A 13849-nucleotide genomic window follows, 5' to 3' on the forward strand; every position below is an offset into this window, starting at 1 on the left:
TGGAGAGTTTCCTGGGAGCATGTGCACAGACTCTTAGAGGCAGAGTCTGTGCTGCTTGAAGAATGTCATCCCTTCTAGTAATATGTGATAAAGCACATTTACTTGATTTGTTTTCACACAACTTGAACATGTATCCCACGAGAAGACTGTTTTCATTGTTACAAATCTGAAACCAATAATTTTCTTTGAGCATGCAAATATAACATAAGCTCAGATTTTCATGACTTTCCCTACAAAGCTGAAAGTGGTTCACTTGCCTTAGGGATTTTCATTTCATCGTATCCTGATGTGACTCTACCTTTCATTAATCCCTTCCAGCTAAGCAAAATTTAATTAAAACCATCTCACATGATGGCAACCATTCATGTATTTAAAAAAAGGAACTCGAGGAAACTCAGCCAGCCACCAGTCTTCAGTTCTAAACAATGTCAGACTCATAACTGTGGTAGGGTTTTTCCTTGAATTTGGGATTTGTTACATAATGTGTACCCTCTCCCATTAATTTTGGGTAGCAGGGAGTTTTTATGCATATCTTCCATTTTACATGACTCTGACCTGAATTGCAAATGATAGAGACAGGGTGAAAAGGAACGGTAAAGATTTCTTGAAGAGAGATGGAAAGTGATACATGTAGTATATTTATTTTTTCTTCTGTGAATGTGGCAATCCATGTCCAGTGTAAACAGGGTGGTCCCGTTTCATACATTGATGGAGGAGCATCCATGCCATAGGGATTTTGGTAAAAAAAAAAAAAAAAAAAAAGAAGTCAGGCCTTCAGTCTAAAGGGCTGGTCTCTATCTATGAGCATTATTGACTTTGACCGCTGGTGAGTGAGAGGAGAGGGTTGATGGGACGCCTGTCTGGTCCTCAGTAGTCAGGAGGGTCCTCCTCTGCTTGGAGGACCATGGCCCCTCTCTATCTGGTCACTACCTTTATTAAGAATTTTATGTGATGGAAGCAAGTAAGTCTTTGTTGATTTCAATAACAAAAACCACAGAAAATTCTCAGAAACAGGACGGACTACAAGGCTGTGTCTCATTTATAATTTCATAAATATCATCCCAGGTTGATGAACAAAACTTTATTGTAAACTCTTCCTATCCTGACACTTACCATTTTGACCATCTCGGGGCACCTTGTGCAACCGTTACCCCCTTCGATCTCCAGAACTCTCTATCTTCCCAGATAGAACTCTACCCTTTCAGTGCCGATGCCCCACTCCTCCCGGCGCCTCAGCCTCTGTTCTACCTTCTGTGTCTGGGTTTGACTCTTCTGGGTACCTCATATAAGCGGAACCAGACAGCATCTGTCCTTTGGTATCTGGCTGCTTTCTGTTAGCACAAGGTTCTCAGGGTCCATGTCGTAGCAGGTGTCAGAATTTTTCCCCTTTAAGGCCAAATAACCCATCGGATGGATATATCGCATTTTGTTTATCCGTTCATCCATTGATGGACGTTTAAGTTGTTTCCACCTTTAGTTATTATCGATGCTGCTGCTGTGAACGTGGGTGCGCAAGTATCGGTTTGAGACCCAGCAGTGGGATTGTCCGATCAAAGGGCAGTTCTGTGTTCCCTTTTCATACCATTTTCTGGTCTCCCCAGGGATGGCCAGGGCTCCAGTTTCTCCTCATCCTCTGTTTTGTTTTCTTTTTTTAAAGATTTTATTTATTTATTTGACAGAGAGAGATCACAAGTAGGCAGAGAGGCAGGCAGAGAGAGAGGAAGGGAAGCAGGCTCCCCGCTGAGCAGAGAGCCCGATGCGGGACTCGATCCCAGGACCCTGAGATCATGACCTGAGCCGAAGGCAGCGGCTTAACCCACTGAGCCACCCAGGCGCCCCTTTGTTTTGTTTTCTTAATAGTCTTCCTAGTGGGTATGAGGTGGTGACTAATCACCTTCAGTCTGAATTTTCTCTCTTGTCAGAGCAGCCGCCGCACCTCCTTGATTTACGTGTGATTCGTGTTGGGGGCATTTATAAGGAGTAGTTTGCCTTGACAAGCAGGAAGCAGGAGTTGAAGCTCATTCCTTCATTTCTTCATCAGCTCACTGTGCGCCTCTTTTTTTTTTAAATCTCTGTTTAAATGAAACACAGAAAATGTCTCTGGGCTTGCCACTTGCCCGAGCTCACTCCAGAGAACACTGTCTAGTACCAAGAGCCCCAAGGCATCTGTCTGCGTGATGACTTTTGGCGCCGAAAGCAAGCCCTCTCCTGTTCCTCCGGGGGTGTCTAATGAGCCAAGACCATTATAGTTAATTCTGATCAAATTCATGGGGGTACAGTGTCAGAAGGGAGTATTTCTCTCACACAGAGCGTTTGACTTTCAGATTATTCTTTGTTGGGTTCTGTTCGCTTGAACAAGCACGACTGGGTACCGCTGCTAACGTCCGTGCACCCGGTGGCCTCCCCCCGCAACCTGTGTTTCAGAAACCATTACGAATTCTTGACCCAAACGTAGGTGACTCTTATTCTGTCTTGGAAATCTATTTCTGACAGACGGTGAACACTCTCCTTAATTTCCATTTAGTTTCCTTCCATAAGTAAGATGAGTGTGTGATTCGGATCAGTCGATGAAACCCCCTCCATTTTAAAGCCGGGTAACGTGAAGACTCCTTATTTGACCAAGCCTCCGGGCTTTATTTTATTTTATTTTATTTTAGGCCTCCTACGTCATTCGCTTCGTGTGCTTTGTGCATTTCATGTGTCCTCCATCACTTGTTGGGCGGTATAAGCATATCACATAGAGGATTAGAGCAAAGCGATTTTGTGCTTAGAAAATAATTGAATGAAGATTTACTCGGTGACTCTAAGCTACAGGATAGCTTCATATTTTAAAACCTGTCATTTGGTTATATAAGCAAACATGCCCCCAAAGTCTTGGAAAATGGGGCCTCATCTCTGTTTGGCCAGCCTGTGCTTGCTTAAGCAAATTCTTGTTTAATCACCAAGGGTCCAGCTCCAGGACACCCCATGGAGCGGGAGGACCCTTCCGTGATGCGTGTCTCCATTTCCTGCCTGCTAAGGTCAAACCAATATATGTGAGATCCACACGGTGTGACAGAGATGCCTGGTCTCCAGCTCTCCCCAGCTCCCCTGACTCCATACAGCCTGGTGAGATGAAGACCTTTAGAATTAATCAATAAAAAACCGCTCCTGATTTTTAGCCTGGGGAAATTCTATGCGGACCATCTCCAGGTGAACCCGATACATTCAATCTGTTCCTCATTCTTCGGCTACCCGAGCAAGACTTCTCAAATGTTTGCATTATATTATCTTACAAAATATGCATTACGCCATTTAGTTAGGAACTTGAAACCCAAGGTCAAGGCCCACCAGCCGTCATTATGGAATCTCTGACCCTTGCTCATCTTCCCGGGCGGCCTTTCCCAGACCAACGCTGTGTGTAGCCCGAGGCTGCCACCACAGGCCTGCCCCTGGGGTTGGAGTGGGAGAGGAGGAGGGGGTAACTGGGCTTTCTCTCCTTGCTTATTATTCACGTAGGCGTGGGTTGTTTCTTCTTCCTCTGAAGGTTGTCCATTCTGAATCTGAAGTCCCGGAGCAAGCCTTACAAGGCCTTTATCTTCAGGTAGCTCACATGCATGACCAGCTCTCAGAGGATCCATTTCTCCACCTGCTGTTGGGTGAATCTAGACCTTTCTAGATGGGACTTTGATGTGTAAGGCAGGAAGGAGGAGAGGCAGCTGAGGTAGGCTAGGAGGAAGTAATTTTGGGGGTAGATGAGACTTTTTTAACTGCGCCTGCAAATTATACTGTATAGTGAGGGCCTCTTGGGATAAAATTGGATATAAGACTTTTTTCTTTTCTTTCTTTCTTTCTTTTTTTTTTTTTTTTGAGGATACGGAAGAAATATTTGGCAGGTTGAGATTTATAATAGCATGGACCAGTAGATGGGAATAGAAAGGAGTGGTATAAAAAAGCCATCCAAATGGATTTGATAAATACAGGTTTTCATAAATGTTCACCTGAACTAACCCCCCTGCCAAAGCCCCGTATGTCGAACGATTAAGTAAGGGAATCCGAACGCTCCTCTTCTCTTCTAAACCCCATATCCATGATCAACTGTGATGGAGAAATAAAGCTCCTGTGACCCTTTTCCTTGCATAATTTTGCTTTCTGATGCCAATGAGTGAGCGGTGACTTCGTGCCTGGGGAGAATGAGCCGATGAGATGGGTTTGTGCCATCTGGGTTCCGCTTCACCACCCGCCCATCCTTAGGGAGGGTTGCCCTGGGGATGCTTTTAGCAGAAACATTGTGGAAAAAGCTGTTCTGAGGGCTTGGAGGAGCTAAGTGCTGCCCTTCGCGGACTCTTGGGCCTGCTGGGGCAGCCTGGGAGCTGGCTGTCCCTGGCTTCACTGTCCTCTCCTGCCCTCCTGGCGGGCAGGTGTGGTGGGAAGGGCAGGCGGCCATGGAGAACCCTTCCGTCGGGCACCTCTGCTCCCAAAAGGATGCTTTTCAAGACCTCTTCTGTTGTCAGCTTCCTGTGTATGGTCCCCTCCTGTGTCCAAGGCCACCTGCTCATTCCGGGCCCACATATTTTTTTTTTTTTAAAGATTTTATTTATTTATTTGATAGACAGAGATCACAAGTAGGCAGAGACACAGGCAGAGAGAGAAGGGGAAGCAGGCTCCCCGCTGAGCAGAGAGCCCGATGTGGGGCTCGATCCCAGGACCCTGAGATCATGACCTGAGCTGAAGGCAGAGGCTTTAACCCACTGAGCCACCCAGGTGCCCTCACGTATTTTTTTTTTTAAGAGAAATATTTTTATACTGATACTGTATTCTGACCACCTTTAAAAAAAAAAGCTATTTCATAAAAAAACAACCATCTGTTACCCACTACCCTGACAGGGCATACCCACATCTTCATCCTCTGGCTATTTCATCTATCTAAAACACACATACACATACACACACACACACACACGTAATATGTATATTTTAAATATATATGTAATTCGTTTCAGGTATTCATTTCCCTGTCACCCACGTATAAAATCTTGGCATTGTCTCTTACATCTTTTTTTCCTCCTGTCAGTGGCTTAGGACACAGTGGAAGGAAAGGGGAAACGATATTTTGTGTTTGATACAATGTAGGTGTTGACGCATATTACATCGCGTCATGAAGACTCAGGTATGGACTGTGAAGGGACCCATCCAAATGGCACATAATAAGACACTCAGCAGTAGCTTCGGTCCCTTGGAAAGTCAGGTCTGTTCTTCTGCAATTTTGCCGGCATCTGTTATTTTCATTTCTTAGCAGACCGAATAATGATGGGCAATTACTTTCATTCGCAGACCAGGCAAGAGGCTTCTAATTGGGCCTCCTGGCCCAGATCTAGTCCATTCAGTTCTTCCTGTTGCCACCATTTGCCCTTCTAAAGCACCGTTTTGGTCCACGTTACTCTTGTTCAAATCTTATGTGGCTGCCGACGCTCATCAAAAACATCCTGAGTGTCTTCGTGGCCACTTGGGCCCTCTGCGTGGTTTCCTTGCACGAGGCTTGGGACTTGTTCTCCTCCTGGGATTGCCATAAACCTGCCACCTTCTCCCCCTTCCTGGAACAACTGATCGTCTTCAGTTGGCTTGTCTATGGCCTCATGTGCCAGGAATTGTGGTCTTATTGCGGGGGGGCGGGGGGTGGGGAGAAAAGAGCCCCGATTCTGGGGAGCTCTGTTCCTTCTGCGGCAACGACTTAGGGCTCACCCACTATTTATGGTGTGATATCTTTTAGCACGTTGTTCAACAAAGAGCAGTGGAGTAGTTGATCATACCCTTAGAGACTCCAAGCTCTCGAGGAAGGACTAACCAGGTCGTTTATCTTTTTTTGGATCCTCCACATTACACCATCCACAGAACCTCTTAGGGGATTACTTATTAATTTCTATAACAATGCTTTTATTGACCCATCCTGAATATTTATCAAAACCGCATTGAACTTGAGAAATATTTGCTCTATGGTAGATCTGTGGGGCCGTCCCTCAACTGGTGATAGTCTCTATGGCAAGCGTGGACGTGCAGGAACGTGTGACGGTGTTTGCCTTTTTTTCCCCCTTTTCGTTTCAAAGGGCTGTTTTCTGTAGATTGGGCTTGTGTCCTTTTTTAAGAATTTATTTATTTCAGAGAGAACGAGAGCAGACAAGGGGGAGAGAGAGCACGAGCAGGGGGAGGAGCAGAGAGGGAGGGGAAGCCGACTTCCCGCTGAGCAGGGAGCCTGATGGGGGGCTCAGTCCCAAGACCGTGGGATCATGACCTGAGCCGAAGGCAGACGCTTCACTGACTGGGCCACCCTGGCACTCTCTGGGTTTGTGTCTTACTGAGTTCTTTGAATTCAGAATCCTGCTGAGGAAGCTCTATAACACACGTGGATGTCACTCTATGTATGATCTGTTATTTTTTCTTTTCCCCCTTTATATGCATGCATGTGTATAGGACAGTGCAAAGTAGTTTAAAGTTTTGATTTCCGGTTTATATCTTGGGCAAGTATCTTAACGATCACTGTCCGACCCCCTCAACTTTAGAGAATAGGAACCAGGGTTTGGGTCTCCTTGGGCCCTGTCAGGCCTGACATTTTATGGTTCTATTATCTCTAAGTTCAATAAATACCAAATGTTGCCGAGTCTCGCATACAATGCCTTCTGATTGCTGTTGGAGACTCTGTCTATAGTGAAATCAAGCTGACGTCTAGAGGGACCTAGAGCCTCGTTTTGAAAAAACACAGCCTGTGTATTAAATTACTAATTTTAGTTTTCTTTTCTCTCCACCAGTTTGCTGTTTTGTGGTTCACAAGAGGTGCCATGAGTTTGTCACTTTTTCTTGTCCGGGTGCGGATAAGGGACCCGACACCGATGTAAGTAGTCTGGAAACTGTTACCTGCTGTTAATGTAGATCTCTGACTTCGCCGTTTTGAATGCCGGCCCAGCTGTTGGGGCACACACTCGTGACGGGAAGACGTGTCCGTGAGCCCCGCATAACGTCAGCTCGTACTGATGAACAGATCTCTAGTCCTTGGCAGGAGAAGAATTTCTTAGCTTTTACCCTTCCACTGTGGGTATCCGTGTGAGGACTAACCTCACCAATTTTACAGCAGGAGCTTTCACAAACACGGTGTGGTTCTTTTCCGGAGTTGTTGACAAATTTCCCAACAAACGTAAATCACCCTTTACTGTCCACCCTCACGGTGTGTGGACTAAGAGGCCCATCCTTACTTTGGGCCAATGTAACTACCTCCTCCTAGTTCACTTCCATGAGATCCTTGCTGCCTTTTCATTATGTATTACAAATGCTGCTGTTGATTTAAATAATTTAGCATCTGTTCCACTGAACGACTGATCTATGAAGCTGCCCATGTGTGAACACATAATTGTATTTGTGCCCTAATTCTGCCTATCTCTAGCGAGCATCTCTCTTACATCTCTTGTTTACTGGAAAGTGGGATCAGCAAAGGAGAGTGGGAGTCAGGCATGGGAAATCCCAATATCTAAAATACATTGAGCGGAAAATTGGGTTGTTACGTGGAAAATATTTTAACAGCGGAAAAAAAAATTTTTGCAGAGGAGGACTGGAAGGGAAACCTTTCTATTCTGAGTTGCTTTTGCTGGATCACTTCAGTCACTAATACTTAAATTACGTGCTCCAAGTGTGGTTCCTACCTTTGGTTCTTGTTCCCATCAGGAAACACAGATTTCAAAGCGGCTCTGTCTGGGCAGACAGGACTGAATTCTTCCCTTTTCTGAAGAGGGCGTACTCATGGTGAGCTCTGAGGGGCTCAGATGTGCGTGGCTTTTAGCACATGTAATGAAGGAATGGACCAGTGCACCCTGAGCACGTGGAAACATGCTGTGTTTTGGGTAAGGTACTGGTGGAAGCCACACAGAGTGGGAACCTTGGGCTCAGAGCCACCCCTGGCCCACAGAGCCAGAGCCCCAGAGCCTCAGAGATCATCCTGTTCTCTGTCTGCAGGGACCAGAAAGCCCATGTCCGTGAACAACCCACCTGCATACAAAACATCTGACCCTTGCGCATTCCCTTTCTTTCTGGATTATTGTCTCCATTTGGGGCATCTTAGAGGTGAAAATAGATGCAGATGAAGAGTACCAGCTTTCCTGAAAGTTGGCCTCGAGTATCACATGGTGTTTCTTTGGCCATTTTGCTCATTTTCCTAACCATTCTTCCATTCTCCCATTTTGGCTCCAGCAGGAATGGGATGGGGCATGGGGCCGGTAGGAGTGTAGCTGTTGCCCGGCCTCTCTCCCTCTTTCCACTTCTTATTTCTTTTGGTTAAGTGCTATCTATCTATTCATTTTAAAGTTTCATTTATTTGAAAATGAGAGGGCACCCATATACATGCACAGGGAAGTGGAAGTAGAGGCAGAGGGAGGGGTAGAGAATCTCAAGCAGACTCGCCACTGAGTGTGGAGCCTGATGCACGGCTTGATCTCATGACCCAAAGTTCATGACTTGAGCCAAAATTATGAGTTGGACACTTGACTGAGCCACCCATGTACCCCAATTACTCGTTATTAAGTACTTAATATAGGGGAAGATAGACATGGAAGATATCACTCATTAAAATAGGGTAGAGGGTCTCTGACTGTGTTTACCCAAGAACCTACTCTAGGTGGTCAGAGGCTTCCCCAAGGAATGGCATTAAACCAAGCTCTGGGAACATGTAGGAGATAGGCATGCACAAGGGGGATGTGTGTGTGTGTGTGTGCGCGCGTGTGCGCACATGTGCGCAGTGGGGCATGAGGAGCCCCGTGAAAGACTGTTTTAGGCAAAGGGGAAGGCAAGTGAGAAAGCGCTGAAATGGGAAATTCAGTGTGGGAGAGAAAAAGAAGAAGCTGGTCATCAGGCAGTTGAGGATTTTGAACACAATCTTAAGAACAATAAGGATCCAGAGAAGGGCTTTAAATTAGGAAAAATGTTGGTCCTGTTTGCATGGTATAAGGGCTTCTCTGGTTTCCTTATGGGAGATGGACCAGGTTAGGAAGGGGGCCTCATGGATGGGGAAGATGGGGAGTACCAACCAAAGGATGAAGTATCAGTCCGGAGGGCAAGGTGACGAGGGCTCGAGGGAGGTGGCAGCAATAGGGATGGGCAGAGTGAACTCATTTGAGATAAATTTAGGAGCTGAATCAGCAGCTCTCGGCCATTGGTGGGGCATACAGGGAGATGGAGATGTTGAGGAAAAACTCTCGGGCTTCAGTCTGAAACCTATGAATGGGTGGAGGCCATCAAGACCATGGCGGGAGACTGTATTTGAAGGTGTGGGATAGGACAGATCAAGGGCTTCCCTTCAGACACGAGCAGTTTGAGAAGTCGCACACCGAGAAGACAGTTGTCTGTGAATGCAGGTGTGGAGCTGGGAAGTACAGTACGTCCTTCTGAGGATGCAGATTCCTCTGTTCTTTGTTAGTTTTAAGCTTTGGGCGTGGAGCTCATCTTGCCTAGAGATGAGGGTAGATGGAATGAGAAGAAGAGAGATTAGGACCCAGATGAGAACTCGAGTAGATTGGCTGGAAGAGGGAAGGCAGGGAAGGAAGGAGACCAAGGAGGAGCAGGCAGAGAAGTAGGAGGAAGACAGAGTGATACTGTTTTCACAATTTCCTAGAAGGGCTGTAGGCCAGCTCTCTGCTTATGTCATGAATTCTGAAAGCTTTGGTTACTACGCAGAGTTCATATACATCCCCGCTTGCACAGGACTGTCTTGTTCACACGGGGAGTCTTGGTTTGTGCCTGCTACAGATTAGCTAATGTCTGTTAAGTTCTTACCCTGCTTTGATGATCATTAGGAGGCCACCGTACTCCTAGGTCCCCAAGCCAGGCAGGAAGCCTTAGTGCCGGTCTGTTGGTCATACGATAAACGGGACACACACCTGTGATCTGATATGCTCATCCGAGCTCTGTCCCCCACCCCCCCTCCCCATGTTGTGTTGATCTGCCGGAAATGCTCAGTTTCACATTTTAATATCTGCAGAAGTGAAGATAAGAGATTTTTTTTTTTTTTTTTAAATATGAGGGGGAGAAAAGTACTTGAGCAGTCTGCGCATTCTCTTCCAAAGAGAAAATTCGCGTCTTGGTTGTTGGCATCCACAGGCCGACGATGAGGGCTTCCTGCAGCCAGGGCTGTCTGAGGGCAGGGTGATTTATTTATTGTACAAATCCCAAGCAGCCCAGACTCAACTGCAGCAGGGGGGTAGCCGGAAAAGCACAAAGGTGGCAGGACACAGTGCTGAGATGAGATGGTAGAATTTCCTTATTTTATCTTTTCTTGAATACGCCTTAAAGTCCTAGACTTAGAGAGTTGGAAAGGGTGTTAAAGAATTCTCTAGGTTAGCTTTACTTTATGGATTAGGAGACCGAAGCCCATAGAAGAAAGATGTAAATGATCTGGCGGCACAGTGCCTTGGCCCTTGAGGGTCCAAGAGGTTTGTGGTTGACTCAAAGCCACAAGAGGAAAGAGGAGGTGCCGTGGCCAGGTCGTGCTGTCAGTGGAGACGTTGCTAGCTACTACCTTGGTGTAATCCTTCAAAGTTCCATTCGGACGTTTACAAAAGTGCTAAAGGACATGGGGAAGGCCACTTAATGGAATGGAAGGACCAGGAAACACAAACTACAGATTAAGAGAAAAAAACACCTTAAGCATCTTTTCCCCTGAAAAATCTTAAAGTTTCTCGATGAAGGTTTTTTTTCCTACATGGCAAGTGCTTACAAGGCACACGGTTCACGTGCTGCTTAATGAGGCCGGCCCCACAGACTCCGGGGCCTCCCCACACGGGGACCAAGCAGGGGCAGACCCTGGGGGGTGCATGGATACCGGATTACCTCTTCAGGATGAAGGGACAGGCACTGAAAAGTGTGATGTTAGCACTGCCCAGATTCCAGGAACCAGAGAGAAATAGTTAACAATTCTTTTGAACAGAGATCATCTTCATGACTCAAGGAGTAGGCTCGTTGAAAGGATGCAGACATGTCGGGAGCCTTGGGGATTAGAAGGGGTGTCTGGGTTCCACAGAGGCATGGAAGGACCCCTCTCCCAGCACCACCCACCTCCCCACCAAGGCCGGGCCAGGATGCTCCCTACCAGCAGGTCTGGTGATGAAAGCCAGGCATTTCTGAGACTTCAAGTGCAACCCTGGTGCTCAGCAAGGAGAGAGGAGAGGAAAAGGGGAGAGTCTGTGTCGGAAAGGCATTTGGAGTCGGTGCAGGATTTGTGCAGCCTCAGAAAGCAGCTTGGCGCTCTGCCCAGCATCTCAGCCCCGTGTCTAAGATCTTGCAGGACCACAAAGAGATAAAACCGGCCCATGTTGAGAAACCACAAACCTCCTCCTGCCACCCCCTCGGTCCCCCATTAAGGCATGGACTAGGACATGGACAAGCCTTGCCTTTGGGGGGTGATTTTTGCTCTTGGAAAGAAACGACCATGCTTTTGCCTTGTCCGCTGCCACTGATCCCCTGAGCTGAGGTTTTTCTCTTGGTGGCTCTGGCCACCAAGATGGGGTGAGGCGGAGGGGCGGCGGTGGGCTGGGTCCTAGAAGGCGGACTTCCTCAGACTCTTGACCTTCACCTTCTAAAATTTCAGCTGCCCAGCTGCTTTGTCCTTCAGTCTGGAATGCTTCCTGCTTGTTCGAACCGGCTCTGCTCAAATGCCGTCTGTCCCTGCCGCCCGCCCTGCTGGAGGGCCCCGGGGTGCTCGGGGCTTCCCGGGTGCATGTGTGGGTGTGCGTTCATTTTCCTCCAGTACTTCGTGTTTTCTGTGTGTGCTGTAAGGGAGAGAAAACTGTGAGGACCCCTTTCAGACATTCCTCCCAGTGTCAGTCCTGCCCTGCACTCCCCCAACGAAGAACCCACACACCCTTTCCATAGGTAAAGTAGCAAGAGAAAAGTCTTTATGGGATAGGTCTGAGACCACATAAACGCTAGACAGCGCTTTAAACACAATCTTCGGAACTTTTGCTCTGTGTACGGCATCAGTGAGTGTTGACCAAGAGGGGAAGGGACTGACGTGTTCAAAGGTTTCCGCGCCCCTCCCCCCTCGGGTAGGTCCCCTCCCTTGCTTTTGGGTTCCTTTGGTTTGTCTTTATTTGCCTTGAGCCTTTTTACCAGTGAACCTGCCTGTCTGGGGGAGACACTGTACCTGGGACACCTGGTATGTTTTCGGTCTGAGCCATGCAATCCAACAGCATTCGGGTGATGTAGAAACATCAGCATACCTCACCTGGGAGAGGACCGGCATCCATACAGACAGCATCCTGAGTTAGCAGGTGCCTTCCAGAATGTTTGGAAGGGCGTAAATGAAGAAATCAACTTGCTGAAGGGCAGGGGGCTGGCTTCTTCAGGTCTGCAAAGATGGGGAAACTGAGACATTGGAGGGAACTCCATAGATCGCTAGAGTGGACCAGGAAACGGGGACGCAAATGGCCACAAAGCCAAAAGTGATACGCGGTGCGGGGCTGGACCTTGGGGTGGGAGGGGGACGCGGAGGTCCAGGTACAAAATGACCCACTCTTCATGATGGCGACCTTGAGTTCTTTCCGGTGTCTTAGAAACGGAGCAAGTGAAAAAGGCTGCTGAATTGTTTAAAATGCGGTATCTCAGGACTTCATCTGTAACCAGACTCAAAACATTTAAAGTCAGCCTAGAAATTTAATTAGCCAGTCTATTTTCTCAAAGTGTGCCTTTACATTTAATACGGAAATAAGGCAATTTTGTGAGCAAACCCCGTTACACCCGAAACACTTTCCTATTCCCGACCTGACAAAGGGGGATTTGTAAAAAGGTACAAGGGCTTAAGAAGTTGCATTTAAAATTCAGCCCAGCGAGGTCAAAAGAGTTCTGGGGTGGGAATGGGGGAATCCTGCCCTGTCAAGCCACTAAAAATCCTGGATTTTCTATTTATCAACATGGTGGTCATTAAAGCTGTTTGCAGCCCTCCGTGGCATTCCATCGCTGAATACTTACCGAGGGCTTCATGCCGGGAAGATACGGAGGTGGAGACAATTCTTGCCATCCTGGTGCATCCTCCCTAATCAAAAAGATGAGCTGAGCATCCCAATGATGAGACTGTAAGACTGCGTAGGGTCACTGCCCTAAAGAAGGAAGACCTGAAAGGCTTGTGGCGTTTTTAAGTGTGGGAGAGAGAAAGTGCCGCATAGAAGATGGAGGCAAGGCTTCCTGGAGAGGTTTTTTAAAGATTTTTAAGATTTATTTCTTTTCCAAATTCTTTTACAAACTACTAAGACCAGTATTCTCGCTTTTCTCTTGCTGGTTTCAGGGAGTCCTCTGTCTTGCCAAACGCTGCTCTCCAGTGGCACATAAACTCAGGTGACACGCTTTTGGAAGAGGACGTGTAAAAAGAACGCTAGCGGGGGAGACCTGCAGGGTTGTGTGCGGCCCGGTGGGATCCCCTCTGGATAAAGCCGGGAGGGAGCCTTTGCGGGGTCCCGAGCCCCCCACCCACCCACCGGTGCCATTCTTCACGTGCTGTGATGCCACAGGGAACCTCAAAAAGAAGTTATTTCAGGGAAACAAACCCAACAAAAAGCTCCCGTGCTAATTCTGCTCTTCAGTGGGTGGATTATTTTATGTACCAGATTCACAGTAACAGAAGTATTTCCTCCAAGGGAAGGGACTCCTGCTACTTTTGCACCAAATTAATTTAGCCGGGAATTAAAAATAGCCTCAAAGCCCTGCATCCGCCGTTCGGATGCACTAAAGGAGGCAGCTGTTTGGTGGCACATCCATTGTCTGTAGCTACCCAGGTTTGGCCTCTGAGGAGAGGGGGGTAGTAGTGCCTCACATTACCTCAGGTCACGGTTATGCCTGGTTCAGG

The 13849-nt window shown here is 47.4% G+C and overlaps 1 protein-coding gene across 1 annotated transcript in view; it reads left to right on the forward strand.

The window, feature by feature from the left end:
* PRKCA (protein kinase C alpha) overlaps positions 1-13849 on the forward strand; it is a 392310-nt gene that overhangs the window by 145944 nt on the left and 232517 nt on the right. The window contains exon 3 of the mRNA XM_044247588.1: positions 6783-6865. Coding sequence (XP_044103523.1) covers positions 6783-6865 — 83 coding nt within the window. The remainder of the gene's footprint in view (positions 1-6782; positions 6866-13849) is intronic.

This window comes from Neovison vison, chromosome 5, assembly GCF_020171115.1.
Source record: "Neovison vison isolate M4711 chromosome 5, ASM_NN_V1, whole genome shotgun sequence".
NCBI classification, from domain to species: domain Eukaryota; kingdom Metazoa; phylum Chordata; class Mammalia; order Carnivora; family Mustelidae; genus Neogale; species Neogale vison.